A 27,735-nucleotide genomic window follows, 5' to 3' on the forward strand; every position below is an offset into this window, starting at 1 on the left:
TTAGGTAGCAATCAAGATCAGATCATACATCACCATCATCATCATCATCATCATACTTTGTGTTTGTTTGTTTGTTTGTTTGTTTGGAATATATATTAAAACTTTTATCTATCTGTGGGCATACTAATTTCATTTCATTCCTTTGTAGATAGATAGGTAGGTTAGGTAGGTAGGCAGGTTAGGTGTTCAACTCAACTCAACTCAACCACTCCCCCCATCCATCCATCACATCACATTATCCCCATCATTAATCAAGAGTAAGAGTTTCTTCTTTTCCTCCTCTTCCCCCCTATCTCCCTGCCTCCCTTCCCTCACTTCACTGTACCATTACCACCCTTCTGAATACTCGTCGAATATCCATGCACACACCTCTCATTCCCCGAGCAAACCCAATACCCCAAGACGAACCCAGCAAATAAAAGAGAAGAGAAGAGAAGAAGTAAAAACGTCGTGAAATCCTCCTTTCCCCTTTCTCCCAAAAGAAAATATGATACGCATACAATACATAGGGTATAATGCATTTGACCATCCCAAACCATTCCGTCCCATCCAAGCATCCATTCATCCAGATTGCGTTAGCTAGCTAATTATTCAGTCACCTAGTTAGCCACTATGGATAACTCATGCAGATGCTATAATATAAAATGTAAAACATTACATTTCCCGAGCAGCGACCAGATCAAGAAGTTCTCCACCTCCAGCAGATGAAAGAATAGGAACTGGTTCTGTTCTTTCCTCGCTTCTTTCTTTTCGTATCAGTTTCCGTATTCCCAAGTCGTAGTACGTATGGTGACGAAATAGGAACAATAGGATAGACGTAGAAGTGACCAGTTGAACTTGTATTCATGTAACTGAATGACCTTGGTCCAAGAAGTGAAGATGTGGATCATCTATAGATGATGTAAAAGTGCTGTAACGCCATGATAACGCCATTCCGAGGATTTAGCTAAGTTGATCATCTCTGTCGATCTGATACGATTGGGGTTATTGCGCCTTCAATTTTGCGCCAATTTCGAATGCCCATTGCCCATGTTGATTTCCATGCTGATTTCCATGCTGCTAATGTCGAGTATAATTGTTGTGTATTGCCGAGTTTTTCTGGCCACGAGTGTCTTCCGGAAGAATGGTATAGTGTATTCGTCTCAAAAGGACGACAAAAATATTAAACATCTATTCACATGCATGTATATAATGCTCAGATGAAGAAAGAAGAGAATCCTATTGCGCCAAATAGCGACAAGACCCCAAAATCCAATCTTGCTACCGGAATCGCAAAAGATTTGCTAGGACTAGGTGTAGCAGTCGCAGTGAAAAGACCTGTAAGGATTTCTGTAGTGGTGGTCACTGAGGCAGACTTAGCAGTCCCAGAACCTGTTGATGTTACAGTACTAGTAGGAGCACTGTAATCTGAGGAATCACTGTAAAGTACTCCATCGATAATTGCCCCTTTCCCAGCGATGATCATCTGCCGTTCATCTTCCGTACATGTTCCGGGAATATTCCGAAGGTAGCATGTATTTGTTGGGGATGGTGGGAGACTTGTGGTATGTGTGGCATTCATGGGACCAGTGGTATTGTAGACTGATGAATTGATGGTTTCTCCTGTTGAGAGAGAGGTGCCCATTATGATTCGGGCAAAAACTTGGAAAGCGGTCTCGGGTTGGTAGGCCGGGACACTGTGACCTGCGTCGTATATGCGACTAAAGGAGAGATTGCCAAACTGCCTCACAACACCACCAATATAAGAGGTATTAGTTATGATAGGAGCGTAGCCAGCGGCTGGAAACTTGGATGCATATTCAGAAGAGACTTGTTCTGCGACAGCTAAAGATATAGCTTCACCACCAAGCCAATTACAAATATAATCCCTATCACCATACATCAACCCAACATGAATTCCAGAATTTACGAGCGCAGCTAATTCTGGTACGTAAGATTTACGCTCGTAGTCGCCAGTGGATGTGAAAGCAGCAACAACTTGTAGATTTGTCTCGGTGTAATTGACTGGTGAGCCGATAGCAGATTGAAAACCAGCAGTATTGAGGTACTCGAGGTATGTACTGGGTGGAAATGAATCAGGCAGATTATGGGAAATATCGTACACACTTCTTCCAGCGTCATAATATGGTTCCAGCACGTTCGTCAAACAACTCTTGTATGCATTGGAACAAGCACTGTTGACACTTGAGACATTGCCCTCATTTGTAAGATCCTGACTTTGCACAGCGGCTCGACATTGTGTAATTAGGTCCTTGCAGCCACCAGAAGCGTAAAAGTTGGCAGTCGCCAATTTTGCCCTTGTAGGATTGATAGCACTGAGGCCGAAGGTATTATTAACTGCAAAATCAGGATAATAAGGGGCTTGAATTAAGTCATCCACACAACCATTGACTATTCCGAGTGATTTGAGTTTAATATCAATGGTTGTGCTTTGAGATAACGTGCCGTTTGCACGCTTCTCGTTCTGCTCTTCCCAAAGGGTTGCGAAAGCTGGACCATATTTTCCACCATAACTCTCTGCGAACAAGTGAATATTCATAGCGGAACTATTATTTGGAGCATATTGTGGAAAGGCACCAAGAAATCCTTGGAGCATGTGCCATATAGCCATTCCCGCTATCTCAGTAGTATTGGCCGTATTATTGACGTTCAGAGAGCTGAACGTTCCATTTAAAAAGGTATCCGCAGGCTGCGAATTTGGGAGAGTCTGCTGTGGAGTATATAGATCGGACGTGAGAAGGTCGAGAGAGCAATTAGTAGGCGTATCATATGAAAATCCAACTTGGTTGGGCTACACATGTAAACGTCAGCTTGTGGAAGTGGGTATGGCGCGTTCATGAGCAGAACAGTGGTATTTGGCCAACACTCTCGTGAACACCTGGAGAGTGTAAAACCTAGCAAATTGTAACAGATGTCCATGTATTCCAATTGAGATCGAGTATCTCGATTGGTACAAGATAATCTCGAGAAGTGCGCATTGAAAGAACCATCAGACAGGGAAACAAAACTCAAGATGCTGCATACCTGATCATATATAGCATATTAGAAGCTCTATCCCAGCCCCAATCCCTAGCTTCCGTCGCAAACTTCCCCTGTGCTACTTCAATAACCTCACAAGGACCATTTTCATTGAAAAGTCCAATCATCGAGCTGGAGCCTGGCCCTCCATTCAGCCATATCGTAAGTTGATCTGTAGGATCTCTCGCAGAGATAAACCAAAAGAATGTGTTCGTCGCATAACTGCCCGGTATACTAACCCAACCTGTATATTGTTCTTGAGAATCGAAAACCGTTTGGCAGGTGCCTGTTGGTGGTGTTTTGTAAGAGATGGTGATATTCCCATCGACTGGGGACGTTATTCTAGTGAGGTTTGAGATAGGTGGATATTGAGCGAGTGTGAGGGGCAGAAGCACCGAAAGAAAGAGAGAATAACGCATGATGGTTCACTCATATTTCGACCAAGATCGGAGGAAAGAGAGTCGAATAAATGAAAGTCTCCAAGTGAAGTTGTTGATCCTACGGTAATCCTACGAGAAAATGTATTGGCTTAGCCCCCAAGCGACGTCTTCATGCAAGGGTCAGAAAGCTGCTGTGCCTCGTATCTTTTGTGGTTTTTGATGAAATTTTATGATAATTCATCGACGATCCCTTTTTATAACTTTGTTTTTTTCTTCAATTGTATTGATAAGAACAATATAATTTGAGGCAGTACTGAGAGGTGTGTGAATGAAGAGGCTTGAGAAGCGTTATATGCATTGTCACTTCATTCTCAAACGCGCGCGCATTCTTCTTTAAAATTCTTTCTTCAACAATTTGCGCGCCAGTTACGAGTCAATTCTTTATTTAGCTTTTCCCCTCCTTAACGGTTAATGTACGAAATACTTAGTCAGAACCTGTGTGCGATGGCGGATGGACAAAACTAGTCTCCTAGTATTGCTATTACGGACTCCGGAGAGAAGAGAGATCAAGAGAGCCACCCATTTTTCTCCGCTTGTGGGTGATCCTGCATTGTACTTCGGTGGTGCCCCAACTCTTTCTGTTATCTTCATTGGATACGTGAATTGATCAGCTCCCAAGGCCGCTGATTGTTGGATCTGGATCGATGGCCCTCTTCAATACGTTGCAACGCTTGATAAGTGCACCCTTAGGTCGTTTCGCGAAGAATTGATATACACTTCATTTGGGTCACTATGAACTTTAAAATGCAAAGTGGTTGGTAATATAACAGAAGAATGCTACCGGTACATTGCCAAGTTCATTGCAATCACTTGGATCAATCACGACCAAATTTTGGGTTTTACAAGCCTACACCGATCTCTTAGCATGCAGTCATGTGTGAGCACAGCTCTTTGCAACACTTTGCTAATATCTCAAGGAGGGTTCAGCACTTTCAATAATCTGCAAACTAGTGTCTAACTCTATCAACGATTGCACGATTCCCATCCACTCAGAGATTCGAGTCTTGTTCTGATAGATAAGGCACAGATAATAGGTCAACAAGTCCCGTCCCGCCCGCTGTCCACTATTGAATGTCGTTGCTCGGATCATGCCCGTACTTGTGATTTGTGGTCTCTAAGGTAATTACATTTCTATTTTCGTGTGCCTTTCTTTTTGTATATATATATATATATATATGCTAGTCTCAGCTATCATGGAGGTGTCTGCCTTTCCCATGCAGGCGATAGGATTTTTTATTATACATCTCAGTTCCAAGTGGTAACATTCTTGTGAAGAATAGGGAATGACACTGCTGGGTAGTTCCAGGGGAATGAGGTTTCTGGAACCTAAAGTGATAGTTTTGATCTAGTCAAATGTTGTCTAGTTGTTTTTTAAATTAGTAGCCTCAATATATTCTCACCAGCCATCACCTTTTGCTTGCACACAATTAATGACATATAAGACATGGCGATATGAACACAATCAGTCCAAGACGAATTTCATGTTTAGCCAGCGCTACAACTTGTTCTCGTCTTCCTGCTAAAGCTTTACAAGTCGATGGCTGGGTGCTAGACTTAATTAGCGGTATGATAATTCGCATTTTAAGTTCTTCATTGTGTTGTTCTTTTTGCTTCAGGATACTCCGTTTTGAGAAGAAATTAGGAGGACTTGCCATGAACTGGTGTCTCCAAAGCGTCATGGTCCCGTCGATATAAGCCTCTTGTGGTCGGTCACCTATTCAGATTGCTTTCTGGCCCATCGACGAGGTTATTCCTTTCGCATCATCATCGGCCGTTCGAGTTATTTTCCAAAGATGAATCACGACTCTTGAAAGCAATGATATCGAAACTGCTTTTGCTGCATCATTAGAGATGCCAACTTTGTGGATATGTTTATACAATTCCCGGGCAATATATATGAAGGGCTCATAATACCCAGCGGACATCTTCTCATACTCCAAGGTCTAATGAATAGCTGGGACGATTAGCCTTGAAAGAGAACATTGGATTTCTATTTGGTTGTCGGCATTACCTACGCAGGAAGTAAGTTCTTATGTCCGAATTAATTACCGAGGGGAACGAACAGAATCCGGTGCTTTGGATTTGTCGATTCAATCATGAACAATCCGAAATACAGATTCTGAACCATTGGAGTCATTTAAATGAAATAGACTTTGAAAATGAGGTCGGCCAAAATGAGTCGCAACGCTCATATGACTGTCTCGCTGATCGTGGACTCGAATCATGGTTGAGTCTTGTCTTTTTGTCTATTAATATTAGTCCATGTTCCATTTCCTTCACAGTTTCATTCTTTACCAACCTCTGTTCAACAAGCAATTTTTTGGTAAGTAATCTTCTTAGTCCCATGTTTTTGATGGAGTAGAAACCTGAATTTGTTAGAAAAATCACAGTAGAGCATTCCACGCAACACGAACACTGCCAGAAAGTCCTATCTCAGCCCGGTGCCGGTCTGGATCAATACAATATCTTAAATCGAAATTCATCGATATAGATTATACAACAACGCCATATTTACACTAGACAGCCCGCTCTTTTACGACTTCTTGAAAATCTAGTGCCATCACACCGATTTCAGCGCTGCTTCACTTTCTACATCCATATCCCCACACTCGAAAATCTCGATCATCATCCCTCACCTCCCCCTATCCTCTAACATCTATTACCTAAGGAAATCAAAGAAAACGGCTTTCTGGAGCTCAAGAAAAGACAAAATTTTGCCTCCATCAGGTCCAACAGGGAAGAAAAACAAGGGCTCGAACAAATCAGTACAGCAGGCAGCCAAACCCAAGGAGGACACCAGGCACGCAACGGCGGCTACCAGTGGTGGTGAACAAACAGGCGATCGTAGTACTGGTGGTACAGATGCCAGTCGTCACAGCTTTTATATCGCTGATAAAAAACGCGAGAGCTATCATGACAGCTGCGATACTAGTGAGCACACCAATGATGAGGTGCAGAACTTTCACGAAGTTAGAGCCCATGAGCGAGGAAGTTAGAGCCCATGAGCGAGGAAAGCAGTAGAGGAATAAAGAGGAGAGGGGGAAGCAGATGGGGTACGGTAGCGAGAGTTCTAGATCTTGGGATGATTAAGAATCACAAGAACGATGGTGAACGTTGAAATTTGGAATCAAAGGTGTGAGAGCAAGGATTATTGAGCATTGTCGGGTAGTGGTTACATGATGTATGTTTTGTCGAGACGGGCAGGGTGGATTTGAACGATTGGAGGAATATATGCATGGCTTTCTAAACCCGTCTTGCAGAACTGTGATGCAACGTGAACAAGGAACCCTTTCGATCACATATCGTGAGCACATAAAAGTCACACATTTTTTTTTCGTTTTTCGTTCCAGACTCAGTCACCAACCAATACATATCATGACTTATCCCCAAACATGAATCGCGATTTATCACAACATGATTCATCCCCCCACAAACTAACACACATGTAATGTCAACCCTATATCCTCGGCATGAACGCGAGTAAGACATGTGATTACGACAATATGTGAGATGTATTCCATACAATGAGATGACATGACACGAGTGAGTACACACACTCAGCCATGCCCTGCAGACCGAGGTATGGTTTGCATTTGGGATCGTCTCATACATGCAATTATGCGGCATAGTGTGGTGTGATATGAGAGCGTGTTCTCCGTATCAAAGTATCTCATATTTCGATTGAGGTGAATGATTGTACAGGGTAAATATGTTGATGCCACATTGCCTACTCGCGTAGGAAATGGAGGAGTTATGAAGCCTCATGAGTATTGCTTGACTGAGAGTGATTGAAGAAAAATTATATTCAAGAGATCTCATGTCAAAATCTGTCTTTATATCGAGTTTGGATTGAGCTTAGAGATTTCAAGCACATTCATTCTTTGAGTAGGTAATTATGTAGTCCATAGAACAGCAAATTTTCAACGCCATACCGTCGTACCTCACCATACCATGGCATGCCATTGGCCTCAAAACATATTCTTGAAAACCACAACAAGTACAATACAATCACTAAGCCCCTCCAGACTCAATAGGACAATGTCTCCTCGAACATCCAAACTACTCATCACAAACGAAAAAATCAGACTTTATCTTAAACATTCTGAAAAAAGATACATACCTACACATGCACACTTCCCCAGCTTCCTCATTTCTCAAGCTTAAAATGCACTTACCCCAATCTCAGACTCAGACTCAGCGTCCGTCTCAGTCCACAACCACCAATACCAACACCGTTATCAACACCACCACCAACATCCAATCTTTCACCTTTCCCTTGCCCCCCCTCAGTTCCCAATCCCCAATCCCCCAACTCCCCAACTCCCGACATACAACCGCCTGCGCACCCCAAACGCACAGCTCAAGCAACGATCTTCCCATCTCCCCTCCATCCAAACCCAACCCACCACGCACACACAATTCACCTACCGATTGATCCGGTACCTACCGCGCCCCATCCATCTCATCCCACCACGCCAACAAGCAAATTCCATGCACAGCACACCATCGCACAGCACATCACATCGCCGCACCTGCCCATGAGCTATCCGAGCAGAGAGTTCGCGCTCCACGAACGACGACGGCATTGCAGATCGTGGGGGTCCGTACTATACTATACTATACTATACTATGTATGGACTGCGCAGCCTGCGAATGCCGAGATGGATGCGGAATTTTGAGAACGCGGATGCAGAAGAAATGCGATGAATCATGATGGAAGACTCAAGTATACAAGCGCAGTACGCGGTTGAAAATTAAAGCGAGTGAATAGATGAACAAATGGTCAATTGAAAATGGGGGTGGATAATTTTAGATTGATGTTTGATAGTCAGGCATGACCATGGATGGCTACGAGTTTGGAAGTTGGATATCCATCCCCTTCTCATCGATTCATCGATTGCTCCATGACGCAAATTCTAGAGCGCCGATGTTGGATTCTAGATAGCAGTGAAAACCGTCAAGTCCCAGTCGTATCATTTTACCTCATGCCACAGCGATCATGTAACCATCCATTCATCCCACCCACCGCTACTCCCTCAAAGACAACCTTCGCCCGTACACAACACTCTATAAACCATCTCCAGTCATACCGCTGCATAAGCGACGCCACATCTTTTTACAAAATTACACATCAATATTGAGGGCTGTTAGTTTGCGTACTAATAAGTGGGAACTCATCGCCAAATCCATGTTTAGCAGACAGAAAAGAAAGCATTTGCGAAAAATTTCCCCACACAATTGAAATGGTCCAGAATTAGGCAAACAAATGCCTTTACTTGACACATAGTGAAAGTTTTAGTTGTGTCCCGGAAGTACTATTGTATTTCCGTGATGAGTTGTTAGAATTTTATATGACAGCAAGCTCAGTTCTAACTTATCTCCCCGTGCTATGGTGAGACTCTGATTTTGGTGTCAGTGGTGGGATCCTCGATTTTTCCTCAAGATCTACCTCAGATCAACTGGTATTTGGAATTGCATGATTGAGTCGTTTCTTTTGTGGTTACTGATCAAGCCGACACCACTTTGAGCTCAGCAACTGTGAGTGCAATACAGAGAAAGTGGACTGATCTTTTGGTTTCTGAGTATCTGAATTCAGCTGTCTTATGACAGTACCATGAGGCACAAGGGTATCCCCCTCACTGATGAAATGAAGAAGCAAATATATGAAATTTACTCAATTTAAAGCAACCAATGGAATCGGCGGTATGAATTCATCGTCGTAAACCATAGTGGAGGACTTCGGTTCTTGCTGATCAATCTCTGGGGACGAAGACCTATGATTTGTAGATCTTTAGGCTGTCAATATAACCCTCAAGGCGGTGTACAGATTTGTACGGTGTATAATTGTAACAATATCATAAATTGTTGAATCGTTCATCTCAGCGAGGGTCATGATATATGGCTTGATGCGTGCCGCTTCACACGACGTAAAATACTCTAGAAGAAACGAGGCTCCTTCAATCTTCGAGATCCACGTGGAGATTTCGAGACAAAACGCGACTGAGTGCTAGTCAGGACCGCATCTCAAACCAAAGCTCACGACAGAAGCCGCATTGCGGTAGTGCTTCCTATACAAAAGAGTGTAGGATGTTCCCTTCATTTGCAAATCCATTTTGCAAATCTTCAGGACACGAGTAGCGAGGCATATTGTTGGTGAGACAAAAAACTTAAAATCGAAACTCCCAGGGATTAACCCAGTCTTGACAGTGAAGCGAATATTTGAAGCATCATTAGGCGCATAAGTGGGATAGAAGTCCTTTAGTGGAGTGAAACAAGCCCATGATCTACCCCCAAAGGAATTTGATGTATGAACTGTTCAGCAGAAGGGGAAGACGTGGTATGCGCCACCGACTGGCAAAAGCTCTTCGGCTGCGGGAAAAACATAAGGATATGACATCTTCCCGTTTATTAGTTCTCATGCTAAATGCACTGATGTAACTATAGGTAAGGATGAGTAGTCAACTTTGTCTACTCTTCTGCCAGTGCTTCTTCAGCCTCTGCTCCATTGGACATATTTGCTGAATATGTAATCTCTTCGATCTATCCGAATGTGCCAAAACCAGAAATGCCACGAGGTGTAGAGGCGCTAGAATAGTAATCCCACCTCGGAAATGCTGCAGACAATCAAATATAGCATACCTAAACCAAAGAGTGTGTTTTCGGGACGGTTGATATACGTTAATCACTGTTTGCGGCGCAGCAATTTCAGCCCAATGATTACTTTTGATTCGGTGCCCCAAGAGTATGAATCGGAAAGTATCTACCGTATGAAACAAAGTCCTCGCAACGCATTGGCCACGTCGTATGCATTCTTGTGCCCTGCAGAATTGCATCGATCCGAATATGCCCTAGGTAGATGAGGGCAGGAGGGTAAGTTAGCCTATGCAACAGGCGGAACAAGAGCGTAATTAGCATAGCTGGTATTGAAAAATCAAAGAAATTAAACTTTACTAGGGTAGCATTGCATAACGTGCGAGACAGGTTCTCTATGGCCCAACGTCGTAGCTGAATAATGAAATCAATCAATCTAACCATAATTCAAACCCGAGAAGAAAATTTAGGGAAGCATAAGAGGACAATGCAACGTCATCTATTGAAACTTCCTGTAGAATGATAATGGAATATGGAAGCGACAAGGATCCCATCTGCCATGCCCAAGCACTTTGGTCACTTGGCTTGTTAACCTATTCGAAGCGGGATATCTCATCATGTTCCGGTCGGTCTGACCGGTTTCTTAATTGTTCTACTTTCTCTCGCCTTGCTTTGAAGTTGCATGATGATGATTCTTGAGTCCATAAAGACCCCACAGCATCCGAAGTCTCCGATATGAGGGTGAAACATTCATGTCCTTGTTCTAGAAGGTGTTAATGAAGCTTCTAGCGTCTTAGTATTATAGTTAATACGGGTCCAATCATATATTTAAAGTACTCGTGCGGCCAGAAAGTATGCGAATCCGAAGCTAGATGCACATACCACAGGATGGTAAACTACGACAGGAGTAACCTGGCTTTTCTAGCGGTAGAGTTGCATACCTACTTTGTGGCAGCACGAGTAATGGCTGTCAAAAAAGATTGCTGTGAGCCTGGTGATGGCACATCCTTGAAGCTTGACGAATCGTTGCGTTCCCAATCTTCTATTCCTGGTCAAATTGAAAGTCTGAAGTGCCATGAAAGCGTAATGTTCCGTTTCTGGAACGTTAGCGGTTAGCAACGAGAAAGCTAGATACCTTCCACTCTTTCCCTTGACATTGTGAGCGCTTGAACATGTAGTTCATCAATCAGGCTACCATCCAGCCAAAGTTACATCCTAGGATAAGATACCGAGAGCTAATAACATAGGAAAATAATGGACCAACATACTGCATGTGCCGTAATCAATTTGACATCAACGACCGCATACCTCGATGAATCAAACGTGAACCCCCGTCTAAGCAAGATCCTTGAAAGAGTTTTGATTTCTCCGAAAAATCAATCATCGTTTTCGGATATCCCTTATTAGGAACTTGGAAAAGGGCGATAGTCCAAATGGTACTTGTTGCAGTGTAGTGTCTCCGGTAGTAGAGGAAGATTATATGGCAAAGACAACGCATGGATAGTAAAGCGACCCGGTCTTTCACCCAGCGAATCCAATGCCATGGCCTCTGGTAACATGGAAATTAGATCTGACGACTTGACAAGGTTCGCACGTTTTATTAGCAGAAAATAACATGGTTTCATGGTCATTATGATGAAGCGCCCTTGGAATAGTGAGGTAGGTGGGGTCACCTTGCAGCGAAGGATTGCAAAAGCTGTGATACTCATGAGTCCTAAGCACAAACTTAGCCAAATGCGAGATGCTTCCCGGGGGGAAATGAACTTAGCTTCTGTCCGAGGCCCAGGTGCCAATTACCAATAGAATTGGATGTGACAAATCTCCAGGGAAGAGACCGACGGAACGTAGCAGACAGGGGAAACGGGGCATTGTCGACTTGAGCAAGTTACGGTATCCATTTTGACTGGGGAGGGACGAGAGAGAGGATACTCTTCCCATATCTTTGGGCAGATTCCGGTACTTGCGTTGGTAGACATACAGCGTGTATATTGCCAAAGTTTGGTAGAGATGGGGATTGTAGCATAATATTGATAAAAGGAACTTTGACGGTGACTTTGGACCAAGACATTTGTCGGCTTCCTAGATGAAAAGAACATGCTGAAACCTTCTAGAAGTTTTTGATAAGCTAGCAGAATGCATGGATGTGTAGGTTTTCTACCAAACTCCCCCTCAAAAAGCCCATTCAATTTCCAAGGAATAATCACTGTAACCGAAATGGCAGTGGCTACTTCCTTGATGACCCCTTGCAATTCAATAAGAGTGCCATCTCACAAGTTACCAACCGTATGGAAGAAGGTATAGATTTTCCATATCACGCCACCAGTTTATGGAGTGGTTTCCATGTGCCATATATGTTGATATTACAGTCTCTCAGCGCATTGCATCACATTGGTTACTGGCAATACCTATGTACCCTTCATTGCCCCTAAACCAGCTGATCGTCGTCACCTCGTTAACTTTTCCCCGACAGTGTATACGTCAACTTCTCTAGGATTGTCCCCTTTTATCTACAGCACAATCTTTGACGCTCTGTTATGCAATCTAGAGTGTCCATTGCACATTACACAGGATATCTGATCTTCTGATCCTTTGATGATAAAGTGCAGTTTGGACCTCTGATACGAGTTAAAAAGCGTCCTCTAGTACCTATGCGTTCGAATGCTGTCCGCCTATATGCACTTTGATAGGGTTTACGAGTTTCTTAACCAGTCGGAATTTCAAAAGCCTCCATTTATGAAGACTGCCGTGCAAGGTACTGCATCATCGACGGATCGGCTCTACGGTGTGTCTAAGTAAAGAACAGTCACGAGACCGGTATTTGAGCATTATGTTCAAGGTCTTCCGGGTCCTCTCCCGCTCAGGGGCACGCAGACCAGAGTTGTCCCTCCCCCTGGTACTATTCTATACCGCCTCCTAGTTTCCAAATCTCAAAAACCCCCCGGAATTTGCTACCATTTTCTTACTCGTCCGAGTCGCCCCACGTGTCTCGCATTGGACCGAGGATAGTGATCGCTTCTCAAACGCTATTGAAGAATCATCAACGCATTCCGCAAGGTTTTTTAATCCGGAATTGTGAGTCCATCTCTTTTATAATGTCCGTCAACGAGCTGTGAGTGATTGCACCGCACCGATGCCGTTCTTAGTTGAACACGACGGTGGCACTAAATGATATGCAAGGTCACTGTTCACAAGGCGGTTAAGTATACAAATTATCTAGGAATGACCTACCTAAGATTCTCGTGGAAAGTAATGCAGTCAGGCACAGGCACAGGCACATTGTGGCTTAGCTTTGTAGGAGTTTAGCACAGTTAGCTCCACCCATCCATCATTACCATGTTCGGACTCCGTAAAACCTTATGACGGTGTAGGGTACGTATCTACTATCTACTATCGAGTATCAAGAGGCTGCTCGAGCCTCAAGGTTTACCAGGGCGTAACTTCCCAGCACTCCAGGAGATGGCTGATGTTTCCAATAGGCTCATTACGGGGTAATTGACATAGTGCGGCAGCGTACCTTACCACTTGTAACTTAACTCACGCCCCTTGACCTATACCTGGCACAGCGTAGCGCTTGTGAGGTCACAATTCGTGCAACTTGCAAGCACAAATGATAAACGCGGTGGTCGGACAGCTTAGAGGTAGGGAGTGGCATGTAGCATGTAGCGTGGGGCACCGTTAATTGAGGGAGCATAATGGCAATAGACCCCCCGGGTGGTCCTTGGTCACTAGATCATCATTGGTCACTCATCTTGAAGAATCAAGATGAATGGCAATTGGTTGGGTATGGGCATGGACATTGTAAATACAGCTAATTTACCACGATTGAAAAAAATGGCATGAGAGCAATGAAAGCTCGGAATGGCTTTGATACTGAACCGGTGTTAGCATTATCCTGTCAAGCTTACTTTGGGGTCCACCATTAATATGATTGAATGAAAGTATAATGATATGAAAGTGGCATGAAGCTGTGGCAATCGACGCGTGCAATCAATAGGCGTGCGTATTTGGCCTGCACGTTATAGATAGAGCGTGAGGCAAAGTTCATACATGCTCCAGATATTAGCCCCTGAGAGCAAACGTATGGCGAGTGAGCATGTGTTGTACAGTAGATTCCTTTAGCTGGTGCCTATGTCAAGAGGAGGAAGCAGGAAGCAGTCATCTAATCATCGTTGAGAGATCGCGGGGTGACAGGATTGATAGGATTGAGTCGGTTGTGACCAGGGTGAACTAGGGGATCTTGGAAACGAAACTTAGCAAGTCAGCAAGAGTCTATCTACCTCTGTAGTCGCAAATCTTCATCCAGTCAAGTGTATGTAAATATTTACATATATTAAAAGAAAGTGGATGAGAAGTGGACACTGGACACTGGACATGGTGACTGGAGTGACATTGGACATTGGGACTGTGAGAAGTGGAGGTTGATCGGCAGATTTCAAGTCATCTCTCTTTTGGTGCATACTGTTTATTATTATTACAGAGTACAATTTTGTCCTTGATATGTGCATATTCCCAAGTAATATCGACCGACAGACGTGTGTACGGAGTATTCATAGGTACTCGGATCGATTAGAAGTGCCGTTGTCTTGTCCTTGTTCTTTTTCCACTTCTTCTTCTGCTTCTGCTTCTTCTTCTTCTGTTTGTTCTTCTTCATCGTCGTCTTCATCATCATCCTTTTCTTCTTTCTATCTTCTTTCTTCTTTCTTCTTTCTTCAACCATCTCAGTTCTCTATAAATCCATGACTAATCAAGCAATCTATTATTACTCCATCGAGTCTCAATTCCTGACTCTTGACATGAATCTTTTCCTCTTTTTCTCTTTTCCCTGGCCCTGCTTCTTCCAAGTCTCTCTTCCCAATTCCCCTATAGAGACTGACTATACCTAGTAAATCGAGGACTAAAGTTCTGACCACCCTGTTTTAAGCTTTTAGCGACTTTTCTTTTTATCGTACCAGCAAACCAGGATTTCCAAGAGGTCTCCATCAACAAAGCCTGCAAAACCTAATCCGCCCCTGTAAATTAAAAAAAAAACAAAAAAAGCATCGACATCCATCTAAAATTCTAAATATCCTCGTAATACACCCACTATTGCCGAATAGAAGGCCAAAAGAAGGATTCGAAACCCTTTACTTATGCTTCTAGTTCATTAACCCCCCCTCTCTCACTCTCAATCTTCCCAAGTTCCCCCCTCCCCCCTCCCCTCGATCCCCGAAACCCGGATATCTCGACAACCCACCCCTTCCCTCAACTATTGCTCCCAGTCCTTTCCCAATATTTCCGCATTCCTTGTCAATTCTCCTTCCTAGACACCCAGACACCCAGATACCCAGGGACCCAAATATCTCACCCTCTTTTTTCGAGAAGAAAAAAAAAGAAGTAGAAGACTACTCGTAGAAGTCCATTGACAATTCTACGCCTTACCCACACACCCAAACGCTAAACCACTAAAAATCATCTGTGAGTACCTAGACAGAGAGACAGAGAGCGAGCGAGAGCATCTCATTTTTTTCACGATACATGAACCTTCCCTATCTCATTCTCTAGAGTCTAAACTCCTCATCCGTCCTCTCTCCAACCATAGCATCTACGCTTTGATATCTTGGCTCATCATTTGTGGTTTCTAATTGAAGAACATCAACAGACCATTTCAACCTGATTGTACATTATTTCTTGTATCGAATCTATAAAATCGGCATCGGCGCATTATTAACTATCAAGAAAGAGTACCTGCCGCATTGTATCCCGAGCTTCTAGTTCAGCCCAGAAGCAGCCTCCATCTCGAGATCTCTTCTCCGCCCTGCAGCAATCGCATGGTTCCTTCCGAGGCATCTTAATAACCTTCGTGCCACCTTGGAAACTACCACTTCACTCCAACGTCAGTTCAATCCCGTAAGATCGAATTACAACCTCAGTGTAAGTTTGCATGTCCTCACCCATCAACTACCAAGGATAGAGAAACAAATCACTAACATCCGATGGAATACTAGAAGATCTATCTAAATCTTTCTTGCGATTTCTCGACTCCTTGAAAGGATCAATCACTTCTCCAACTCCAAGACGCGCTCTACAAACAGATTCTACAAACAGATATAATTTTGCGACGCGAATAGTTCGTGTCCAGACCCTGAGTATTCGCAGAAGGTCTCGAGTCTCAAGAGCGCATACATAAGAAAAGAAAAGGATTGTTGGACTAGGCTCACTTCTTATTGAGAGAATAAATTTGCGGATTCACAAAACTCGATTCACACCAAATTCGAAAACGCGCCACTGCAAAGACACTTTGCCTCATCACATCTCACATTCACCACTGATCCAATATATCGTCTCATCAGACGAACCTTTGGCTCGTGCCTCAGACACTGCAGTATCCCGAACCAGCATCACTCAAAAGAGGTGCAAACATATTCTCAAGTTCTGAGAACCATTGCTAGCTCACACGAAGCAGTGTTTTTACGGTACGGTACTTCTTGGAATCAAAGAACACGCATGCGCAGTCGCGTCTAGGAGATCATTTCCATCCAGCGAAATCAAGCCAAGAGACTCGAGCAATATCAGCGTTCCATCAATTGGAAAAGCATATTCTTCTGAGTTGAGAAGGATTAAAAGAAGAGGCAACCAATTTTAACCGGTCTGTACGATTGCCCGTACGTTGTGACATTCCCGCATCCCATCCCCGCCCACCCAGTGTCCAGATTGGCGGATTTTTACATAGTACCTGATCGTGAAAATTGTCGCGGTCAATTTTTTTATTTTTTTTTATTTTTGAAGCCATCCATACATTGGACAGTGACCTACTAGGTAGTCATCAATAATAAGGTAAGCAAGCTCGGATATCTACCTACATATCTACACACACGCAGTACATACAGTGCATACACACTGGATCCACTCACCCGCTCACCCGCTCATCCACTCGCCCACTCATCCACCCTGAACTCTACCTTATTCTTCCTACAAAATTAGGAGAATTGGCGGTGTGCACCGTGCTGTTGTTGTTGATGCCAACACCACACACAGCATTGCATCTCTTACCCCATAACACTTTGCTAATATTCACCCACTATAGACTTTTTGAAAAAAGTGAAAAGCGGCAAAATCCCCTCAAAAGAAGTCAATCTAAAAGGTCACTTTACTTTTGATTGGAACGAAGAACTTTCGATCACGTTACTCTACTTAATTCACTCACTACGGTCACTCTGGTCATTACGGCCCAATCTAAATCTTTGCAAAGTATTTTCTATTTAATATTCTTGCATACGACTTACAGCCTCTCGAACACTGGTTCCCGAGACACAAAGCAACCTTCGAGACACGGTACCAGATTCCAAAACTTGGTACGAACGCCTGATCCAAGCGTCGATCACGTCCTATAATCTTCTCTTATTCCTCTTTACTTCATTTTTCTAGCCAAGGGAATCTTGAAAAGAACCATCTCATTATGGATATCAAAGAAATAGTTAATTCGAAAGGAGTGAAAGGAGCAGCAGCGGCGGCAGCAGCATCAGCTAGTGGTCAAGCTCAGGCTCAAGATTTACACTTACTCCAAACTATATCGCAAGCCAACGGAATGCGCATGTCTGACACTGGATCCGAGAGAGGTACTTCTCCTCATGGTTCTGAGCATTCTCAATATTCTACACCACGAATGGGAATGAATGTAATGAACGGAGCACCAAATGGCATGCGTTATCCTTCACCTCCCGGTATGCAAAATGCGATGCCAATGATGCAACAACCTTACCGCCCTGATATTCCTTTCGATAACAGTATGATGCCCACACAACAACAAGATAACACGCGTCAACGTCAACCTGGAGATGTCACAGTCACAAAAGCTTTCCCTTGTAGTACATGTGGCAAAGGATTTGCTCGCCGAAGTGACCTTGCAAGACATGGTAAGTTTATTCATAAAAATAATTATGATCCGAGTCGAGTTGCTGACCCCTTTATCTAGAGCGAATTCACAGTGGTGTCCGACCCCATGTCTGTGATTATCCGGGTTGTGGCAAACAATTCATTCAAAGATCAGCTTTAACAGTCCACCTTCGAGTTCATACTGGTGAAAAGCCTCACACTTGTGAACGTTGTGCAAAGGTGAGCATTATTTTCATACATTATAGGTTGATGAATCTTGCTAATTTAAAGTAGCCCTTTAGTGATTCCAGTTCTCTTGCTAGACACAGGCGCATTCATTCCGGAAAGCGTCCATACAAGTGCCCATATGCCGATTGTCAAAAGACTTTCACCCGAAGAACCACTTTGACACGCCACCAAAACCATCATACCGGAACTGTCGAAGAGGCTGCTGCCGCAACTGCTGCTGCTCTCGCCACTCGACCTGGTAATAACAGACCTAGCAGACAACGTTCCGATGGCGAGTCATATTCAAACAATGGATCTCCAATGTCAACTCCTTCACCAGGCCGACATCTCTCTGCTTCTCCAAGTTCTGACATGGCACCAATGAATGGCATGCAGCGCCACCCTGGTGATTACGGCTACATGAATAACAGCTCTTTACCTGGTCATCTTCGTGGTGACTATGGTGTACCAAGCCAGCCACCACCAGTTTCTACTGCTTTTGCAAATGGTATGCAGCAACAACGACCTACCTCCCACCCAACCGGTTATGGCCCACCAAACATTCTAGAGCCTCCTGCCAACATGGAACAACGTCAACCTGGTAGCGCAAATGGTAGCCCACACATGACCAACATGGGTTGGCAATCACCATCTCACATGGGATCTCCATCGCATAATAACAACTATGTCTATCCAGACCCTGATCCGTATGGATCTGGCGCAGCGATTGGTCAGATGTATTACCCAAATTCAAATATGAGAAGACCACAAAGCACGGAGCCAGAACAATATGATATGAAGCCAAGAATGGGCGATCTATGGGCCACAGCTCAATGATGAACATATCGTATTGTCTGGAACTTTCTTTCTCTGCCTGCTTTAAACGATTCTCTGGTTTTCATAGTGCTATGAATCTTTTCATGAACTATGTTTGATACCCTGTACACATCACGACTCATTCTTTCATTTCTTTTTGATCGTTCACTCTTGATGTTCGACAGTACTGCATACTATCAAAAAGGCTTTTCTATCTCGATATTGGCGTTCTTGAGATTCTACTGCGATCTTGTGATTTTTAGGCGGTTTTCTTTCGGTGGAATAAAGAATCTCTAGACATCATGAAGCAAACGACCTTGTTTTCTGATTAAATAACTTCGGGGTTGTGGCACATGGCAATAATGATGATATTGGTCTCTTACCTTTCACATTCATCACACTTGGTATCAAGTTTCACGGCACCCACTTTCACGTTGGACTGGCTCGCTCTTAGGGCTACACATTTTGGTGTGGGATGTTTGCATTAGCTTTTGTGATAAATTGAGCAGTAGGGCTCAAATTCTTTACTTCTTACTTTATTGTAAAGTAGTAATTCCGGGATTGGGTTGGTCTGGTCTTGTTTGGGGCGAGGGACGGGAGGTGAATAAATTGATGGGCGGGATGCTTGCTAGGAGGCTGCTTTTTTGCTGCATTTGCTGGCGCCAAAATTATGTGTAGAATTGCCACTAATGAAGAAATTTTAAAATGATTTTTGTATTTTACTTTGTGATAATGTATTGTGAGATGATTGTTTCTTTGCAATGCTATTTGTGAGTTTTCTTCTTTTCGACGAAACTGAGCTTAGTGCGTATACATACATGCAAAGTAACTACTTGAGATGTGGTATATTCGATTGCAAAATAGTAGAATGTAAAAAAGACTCAAGAAACATTTGAACACCTAGTTAAATTCCATTGTTGAGATTTTTCCTTTTGCTCCTCGCGGCGATTGAATCTAATATACCAAGCCCATATAGAACTACAAGCTTATAAGGACCAGTTGAACTCCTCATCATCTATCCAAATAAATTTATCATCTCCGTTTTATCTTCTGCAGATGTCTACCTCTCCTCTCCATTGCCTTCGAGCGGCCTCCTTTCCGGCTTCTCTTCTTTCCAAAAATCACATCTGATATCTTTCTTAATACACATAGATCGACTTTTTGCTCAAACCCCATTTCCATTACGCTGCTCCTCATCCTTCACCCACTTCCCCTCTTTCTCCTCCAGATACTCCACTAGAGCCTCAATCGTACAAGTCTTCAACCCCCATTTCTTTCCAAAAGCTAAACATCCATCTCTCCTCAACATGCCCGGTTCCTTCCTAATCGCTTGTCCGGCAACTTCCTCCCCATCCTCCACAATCTCACATATAACCCCCACAGGCGGCTTTCCCGCCAATCTACAAAAGTCCACCGCAGCCTCCGTATGTCCGGGTCTCTCACGCACACCACCCTCGCGCGCCCGCAAGGGGAATACGTGACCGGGTCTTCGGAAACTCTGCGGGCTGGATTTCGCATCCGCAAGCATGGTGCAGGTGAGAGAGCGATCGTGGGCGCTGATGCCGGTGGTGGTCGATGGGTGGTTGGCATCGATACTTATAGTGTAGGCGGTGCGGTTGGGATCCTCGTTGTCGCTGACCATCTGGGGGAGAGCGAATTGCGTGGTTAGGGAGGGGGGGATCGGTGTGCAGATTATGCCAGAGGTGTGGCGGACCATGAAGGCCATTTTTTCGGGCGTCATGTCGCTGGCGGATATTATTAGGTCGCCTTCGTTTTCGCGCGAGGTGGAGTCGAGGACGATGATGAATTCGCCATTTTCTGGGAGGAGGAGGAGAGTTAGTTGGGAGGGGGGATGTGTTTGAATGGGAGGGACCTGCAAGGAGCGGATGGAGGGGGTGCTTACTGAAGGCAGTGATTGTGTCTTCGATTGTATCGAATTCGTGGATTATTTCTGAAGAAGGCATTTTGAATTTTGATGAGAATACGTTGGGCGTGAAAGGGAATGAGGGAGTCGGACTGAGAAGATGGGATGAATATATAAAAGTGCCCCGCTTCCGAATGATAGTGGGGAGATGTCGTGAGATATCTAATGATGATTTGACAATTGGACTTTCTTTCGATGACGATAATAGAAGTAACAATGAATAAGCAATACCTCTCTTCAAGAATAATATGAGGAACGGTATCGTATATGTATGATTATATATTCACATCAGTGGGATACGATTCTACAGTATGAACCTTAATAAGTAGCTGAACATCCTGATAAGTGCCCTGAGTACATTTTTTGTTCTCCGGGGCGGATGGAAAGATCTTCGGCATCGGACAACTAGGGGATTTTGGTATAGTACAGGGGTATGGAAGACAGGAATGCATAAGGGCTTACCAAGAGGCTGACAAAAACCAATTAATTTTCATGTCAGCAAACGCTTTTCAACAAATCATATACGAAAATTACACAAACAACCTGGCATTTCTCAAACGTTTTGAGCCTCGACGAATCTATTCCTTGGAGCCGATTACACATCCCCAGGTAACTAGTCGATACTATCCAATTCCTATTGGTAACGAAAGAGCTTGGCCTTCGACTTGGAGTACAGGATTATATAGGGATTTTGTAACATTATATTTACATACATATATACATACATACACACAAATATACAAATCATGCCCCTCACTCTCTCCACGCCACTACGTCCGACATCCCTCCGAAATATCAACCTACTTCTCCGAACCGCCCCTCGACACGTCCAGAACCAATTCCGAAGTCAATCGACCTCCCCCAATCATTCTCATTCCTCATCATCCGTCAACCCCAACGAAGTTTCGCATTTCAATGCCCTCGCATCAACATGGTGGGATCCCCATGGCTCTTCACGGTTACTACATCTAATGAACCCGCTTCGTCATGATTTCATTCGCACATGTCATTCTTCGCAGCCCATTCCCCCCGCATCGTCCGGGCTGAAATATCTCGATATCGGCTGTGGCGGCGGGATCTTCGCCGAAAGTGCTGCGAGATTGGGCAATTCGGGGAGCGTCACGGCGATTGATCCTTCGCCCGTAGTGTTGAATGTTGCAAAAGCTCATGCGCGCAAAGATCCGGGGCTGCAGGGGAAATTAACGTATTTGAATACGTCGATTGAGGGTTTACCGAGGCCGACATCGAGGGAGGAACAATATGATGTGCTTTCGTTGTTTGAGGTTATCGAACATATTACGTATCCGTCTGAGTTTTTGGATAAGTGTACGCCGTTTGTTAAGCCCGGGGGATGGATTATCATGAGTACGATGGCGAGGACGTGGACGAGTTGGTTGACGACGAAGGTGGTGGCGGAGGATGTTATGGGGATTGTACCGAGGGGAACGCATGATTGGAATCAGTATATTAATGAGGAGGAGTTGAGAGGGCATTTTTTGAGGGAGAGGGGCTGGAATAGTCCGATTGTTAGGGGGGTGGTTTATGTGCCGGGGTTGGGGTGGAAGGTTGTGCCTGGGAGTGAGAAGGTGGGGAATTATTTCTTTGGGATTAGGAGAGATGAGGTTACGCAGGTGTGAGGTGCGAGGGGAAGGATACTTTGTATGTGTTGAGGTGTTGGTATCCTGAGGGTTTCTACGGAAGTGATGTCATTAATGATGAGTGGTTACTCGTCAAGAAACCGAAGCCACTTGTTGATACCCGGAATGGGTTGATAACAGATGGTGAAGAAGGGATTTGTGTGCATAATCCAGGGTGTTTGAATTTTTGCACTACAATCACAATATTATTCACATAATATTGTGAATACTGACATCAAATATGATCCTCTACTTGGCACGATATTACAAAAGCGTATCCTTCGAGGCACATCGCAAAAACATATCGCAGATTCAGCTTTGCAAAATATCTCAAACATGTACAACTATGGAAATACTTACAACTTGGGAGCCATTCTTGTGGGAAATGTAATAATAATGACAGTACAAAATGGTGATGCACGTTACGTTGTACGTCTATATCATCTGAAAACACACACATATCATAGATACCTACCCACCTAAGTAATCATAGTATATCTCACTCCCATCCCATCCCATGCTCTACAGCAAGTATCAAGAACATTCTATATAAGATCTTACATCTATCTATGATCCCAAACTCCATATCTTCTCATAGCATTTCTTTCTTATGAAGTGAATAACACTCGATAACCTTAGGGCGATAAACAGGAGCTAGCTTTTCTGAAAAGGTTTGTTACATATCTGTAAATGTATATAGTGATGTGTATAGTTGCTAGCTTATTGCTAGTGTGTTCTCCATTCGAGAATTCTGATACCAGGTAGGTAGTAAAGTGACGATCAAGGAAATGGAAATGGAAAGAAATATTTCAGATGTCCACTGCAACAGAAGATTGAAAAGATAATGGTGAGTTGTCATGTGAAGTTACTCGGTGGGCTGGGTAATGTGAAGTAGTGAATTGTGGGGAAAGGCGAGTTTTGTTGCATATCTGCAGGTGTATATAGTGATTTGTATAGTTGCTAGTGTTGCTAGCTTATTGCTGGCGTAGTAGATTGGACAATTTTCGAGTGATTATTAGGAGGATTGGAACTAGAAAGAAATATTTCAGATGTGCAACAGAAGATGTGAATGGAGTTGGTGTGTGAACCTTGGAAGCTACTTGGTGGGCTCGGTAATGTGAAGTAGTGAATTGTGAGGTAAGTTAGTTTTGTTGCATATCTGTAAATGTATATAGTGGCTAGCTTGTTGCTAGTGTTGCTAGCGTGATAGATTCAAAAAGTTCAAGTGGTTGAGAAAATTAGAAATAGAAAGAAATATTTCAGATATGCAACAAAACATATGAGAAGACCTGGTGGATTGTCATGTGAAGTAGTGAATTGTGAGGTAAGTTGGTTTTGTTGCATATCTGTAAATGTGTATAGCTTTACACTGTGTAAGATCCCTACACGGTGTATACACGGCGTATACACGGCGTATACATGGTGTATACACCATATACCGGTTGCGCATAATTCCACTAAGGAGTGACTAGCTTGTTGCTAGTGTCGCTAGCGGTGTTCGGTTAAGGGTTCTAAGGATCTTTGTCTGTGAGATGTGCAACGAAACTTATGATGAGGTTAGTAGGTTTTCATCTGAAAGTTTTCGGTGTGTTCTATGGCGAATTGGTGAGTGAATATACGGATTTCATTGTTTTGTTGCAGATCTACAGATGTAGTGCTGCAACTTTATAGCTAGCTTGAGATTTATAGTTGCTAGTGAACGCTTCATTCGGGTTCCTGGCTTTACTAGCGAGGAGTGAGATTTCTCAGATGTGCAACGAAACTTATGAAAAGTTAGGGAATTGTCATCTGAAGTTGTTTGGGTAAGCTCTATCGCATAAAGGGGTGGATGGATGAAGTGAGATCGTTTTGTTGCATATCTGAAATTTTTGGACAGCAGCTGGCATGGTGTGTAGTCGTTAGCGTGACCCTGATTCGGCCTCTGAGTGGTTTAGATGCTTATATAAATAGAAGGCAATGCTCCTTACTTGGTCGGCCACTTAGAAGAGTTGGCGTTTAAGTCATGCAAAAGACATTGGTGAAAGCCTTTTTGTATTGTTTTAGGTATCGATAGTTTCAGAAGCGATATTCAATTGGCTCTAGAAAGACGAAGCAGGCTTCTAGACGAAGTACACGGGATTTTGCAAACATGCAACAAGGATTTCGAAAGTTAATGGATTCTCATCTGGAGTATTTGAGATGAAGTTGAAGTAAATTTGTAGAGAATTGTGAATAAAGAAAGATGCTGGAGGTTTGGAATGGCACTTGAGAGACTGCTAGTTATGAGGTGGAAACCTTGCTTTAATACATTGTAATTACTATTTCGAATCATAGCGCCTTCGGATAAAAGATCTCTTGTGTTGTCGCGTGAAAAAATTCTACATTTTTCGGAGAAATTGATGAGGTTCGCATGCTTCGCTGCTGTCCATAGAAGCTAGAATGGACAATGGCATAGAAAGCTAACGGGAAGAAAGGAAAGGCTATGGCGTTCTAAATCGCCCGACATATCCTGATTTAATATTCAATCTGGCAAGAATCTACGCTTTCCAGGCCATCTAATGACTAGAGGATAGGTTGGAGATTAGAGGGGCCAATTATTGACAGATTGTCAAATTTCATCCAACAGGCAATGTAGCTTCCTAAACCTCTCGTACTTGCCGGAACCAAAACATGAACAATAAGGAGAAAGGCTGCATTGCCACTTGCTTCAATGATAAAGCCCTTGGAATGAGTCGAGGCCGCCTACTAATGATACCGGATCAAAGATGATCATCATGGGTCTTGAACCCTCGTCTAAGAGGGCAAGGTAATTTCAGGAGACAGTAACCTTGGGATACCAATCCTCAAAGCCTGCTAAAGTAACTTGGACTACAGATCTTCAGACCAAAGCTGGAGTCATCATTGTATATGAATAGCGACAAGATAGCCAAAATATCTGAAGTATCAGAGAAGAGATGAAAACGATGATTTCAAACATACCCGGATCCGGCAACTTGAATGGCACAGGAAGATCATACCTAACCTCGACAATGAAAATGGAAACTTAACTTGTGACCAAACACACCTCGAGTAATTATGAAATCCTCAGGCACTAATGCCTTACTCTCCTCAATCTCTTAATTCTGATCCGCAAGTGCACGGCCCAGCCTCGCGCAAAATAATTCCCCAGACGCGACTCCCCATCGCAATCAATCCATCAAGCTTTCCCCCTCCTTTCAGCTATAAAATTATAACCCATCAACAATGCCCTCGCCAACCCCCTCACCCGTCCCCCGTGGTCGCTCCCGTGTACGTTCCCGTTCACGAACCCCAGATTCCAGCGCATCACGCTATACTCGGTCGCGCAGCCGTTCTCCACGCCGTTCAATTTCACCTCGTTCTCGATCTAGATCTGGGGGTAGAAGTAGGAGCCGTAGCTTGGTGAGCGCAATTGGTGCTGGTAGAAGTGGAGGCGCAAGATATAGGAGTGAAAGTCGAGGAAGAAGTTTAAGTCCTAGGGGTCGGAGTAGAACTCGAAGTAGAAGTCGAGGGAGAAGTGAGAGTGCTGGATCTGTAGCTGCCCCGAGGAGTACCAAGGTTTGTTTGCTCGCTTTTATTTTCTTCTTCTCTCGAGAATGGAGATATTTCAAGCATTACTATTTTTGGTAATTGGAGTTTGATATGCAAATACTAACAATCAATTCTGTTTGCAGGTTGTGATTGAGAAACTTACAAAAAATGTTACCGAAGATCATCTTCGTGAAATATTTGGAAGTTTTGGCGAAATCAAAGATCTAGATGTGCCAATGAACAGAAATTGTAAGTTGCACATTAACATTCTCTGCATATCATCTCATCTTCATACTCTACCATCCTAATGTATAAATTACAACGAATATGACGGCTAACATTTTTGGAAAGTCAATACCAACCGTGGTACAGCTTATATTCTTTACGTTTCTTCTTCATCCGCCGAATCTGCGATAGCTCATATGCATGAATCACAACTCGATGGCGCCGTTATAAATGTATCAATCGTCTTACCTCGCCGCAAATTTAGTCCACAACCACCCATGGCCCGTCGGGGAGTAAATATCGATCCTAGAATTCCAATTGGTAGTAGGAGTTCTCGTGGCGGCTTTGAATCTAGGGGTGCTGGGGGTGGAATGGGAGGAGGCGGAAGAATGATGGACAGGGAAAGAGACAGAGGAGGTGATACTTATAGACCTGGCGAGAGAAACCGTGAGAGGTCAAGAAGCCCCAGAAGACATAGGACGAGAAGTCGAAGTCTAAGTAGCCGATCACGGTCAAGATCCCCAAGGAGAGACAGAGGGAGAGATAGGAGAGATAGTTTTGGAGGTCGCGGAGGTAGAGGTGGCAGGGATAGAGATGGAAGCAGGGATGGGAGAAGAAAGAGAAGTCCTAGTTATAGTAGCTATAGTAGCTATGATGATCGAAGTCGAAGTCCAAGTCGAGTTCGAGGTGGAGGTGGAAGGGGAAGACGTTAAGAATGAGGTTGAGATGAAGTTAAGTCTCCAAATTATTGCAGCAATTGGGAGGAATTTAAGCACCGACAGGAGGCCGAGATTTTGCCAAAGGTTGATGGAGAGATGAGAGGGATTTGGAGCAAAAATGTACAAAATATTTTCTTTCTATCAGCTGGGTTACTATTGTAGTGTAGGTATGGAGCGAAGGAGTTTGGGATTTCGTGATGAAAATGGATTAGCTAGCAAAAGGAACAGAAATTATAATGAAAGTTTAAAGCTTATTCTGGAGCGTAACGAGCGTTACTACTCTCAGTTATATCTGTCATGTTATTTAACATTATGTGAGAAAGATTCTGTCGTCTTTTAGACTTCGGTTCTAATGTATAATCTCCCCACCCATGACATATATTTCAAAGACGATTCATTCCTCTTTCGGGAGTCATAAACTAAAACAATGGCCAAGACGAGTCGAAATCATGAAGGCTAGAAGCTTAGTATCAAGACTTTCAACATATCTCCATACCAGCCGATCAATTGGTCGGTTGTTCGAAATTGGCGCGGAATACACCTCTCCCCAACTTGGCACTCAATTGTTCATCACAAGTTACTTAGCAGAAGCATAGTACGGCCGAATTAAGTAATATCAATAACTATATGCTAGTGATCATACTCCTCGACATTTGGGCTCCCTTAGATCCTTACCTTTGTCAACACAGATGTTCCAGATCCCGATTGACATAGTGTGATATAAGGTAATGACTTCGTTCCTTTGTATTCTCACAATC

At 43.6% G+C, this 27,735-nt stretch overlaps 6 protein-coding genes across 6 annotated transcripts; 4 read left to right on the forward strand and 2 right to left on the reverse strand.

The window, feature by feature from the left end:
• Positions 1–87: 87 nt before the first annotated feature.
• EAF02_011970 (uncharacterized protein) lies at positions 88–3,782 on the reverse strand. The gene is made up of 3 exons (XM_038908018.1): positions 3,025–3,782; positions 2,879–2,894; positions 88–2,791 (listed from the first exon to the last, which is right to left on the reverse strand). The coding sequence occupies exons 1-3, from the start codon at positions 3,435–3,437 to the stop codon at positions 1,196–1,198; spliced, it is 2,025 nt and encodes a 674-aa protein (XP_038752193.1). The 5' UTR covers positions 3,438–3,782; the 3' UTR covers positions 88–1,195.
• Positions 3,783–5,632: 1,850 nt separating this feature from the next.
• On the forward strand, positions 5,633–6,454 carry EAF02_011971 (uncharacterized protein; the record flags this gene model as incomplete). Its single annotated transcript, XM_038908019.1, has 3 exons — positions 5,633–5,668; positions 5,741–5,781; positions 6,127–6,454. The coding sequence occupies 3 exons, from the start codon at positions 5,633–5,635 to the stop codon at positions 6,452–6,454; spliced, it is 405 nt and encodes a 134-aa protein (XP_038752194.1).
• Positions 6,455–15,255: 8,801 nt separating this feature from the next.
• Positions 15,256–19,650, forward strand: EAF02_011972 (uncharacterized protein). The gene is made up of 6 exons (XM_038908020.1): positions 15,256–15,503; positions 15,688–15,959; positions 16,034–16,862; positions 17,113–17,941; positions 18,001–18,140; positions 18,195–19,650. Exons 4-6 carry the CDS (start codon positions 17,485–17,487, stop codon positions 18,963–18,965), a joined length of 1,368 nt encoding a protein of 455 aa, XP_038752195.1. The 5' UTR covers positions 15,256–15,503; positions 15,688–15,959; positions 16,034–16,862; positions 17,113–17,484; the 3' UTR covers positions 18,966–19,650.
• A 459-nt stretch (positions 19,651–20,109) lies between these two features.
• Positions 20,110–20,908, reverse strand: EAF02_011973 (uncharacterized protein; the record flags this gene model as incomplete). The annotated part of the gene is made up of 2 exons (XM_038908021.1): positions 20,110–20,762; positions 20,848–20,908. The coding sequence occupies 2 exons, from the start codon at positions 20,906–20,908 to the stop codon at positions 20,110–20,112; spliced, it is 714 nt and encodes a 237-aa protein (XP_038752196.1).
• Positions 20,909–21,614: 706 nt separating this feature from the next.
• EAF02_011974 (uncharacterized protein) lies at positions 21,615–22,505 on the forward strand (the record flags this gene model as incomplete). Its single annotated transcript, XM_038908022.1, has 1 exon — positions 21,615–22,505. One exon carries the CDS (start codon positions 21,615–21,617, stop codon positions 22,503–22,505), a length of 891 nt encoding a protein of 296 aa, XP_038752197.1.
• Positions 22,506–25,677: 3,172 nt separating this feature from the next.
• EAF02_011975 (uncharacterized protein) lies at positions 25,678–27,229 on the forward strand. Its single transcript, XM_038908023.1, has 3 exons — positions 25,678–26,060; positions 26,177–26,282; positions 26,385–27,229. Exons 1-3 carry the CDS (start codon positions 25,728–25,730, stop codon positions 26,969–26,971), a joined length of 1,026 nt encoding a protein of 341 aa, XP_038752198.1. The 5' UTR covers positions 25,678–25,727; the 3' UTR covers positions 26,972–27,229.
• Positions 27,230–27,735: the final 506 nt, after the last annotated feature.

Source organism: Botrytis sinoallii (genome assembly GCF_014898435.1).
Source record: "Botrytis sinoallii strain Bc 23 chromosome Unknown BSIN_038, whole genome shotgun sequence".
Classification (NCBI taxonomy): domain Eukaryota; kingdom Fungi; phylum Ascomycota; class Leotiomycetes; order Helotiales; family Sclerotiniaceae; genus Botrytis; species Botrytis sinoallii.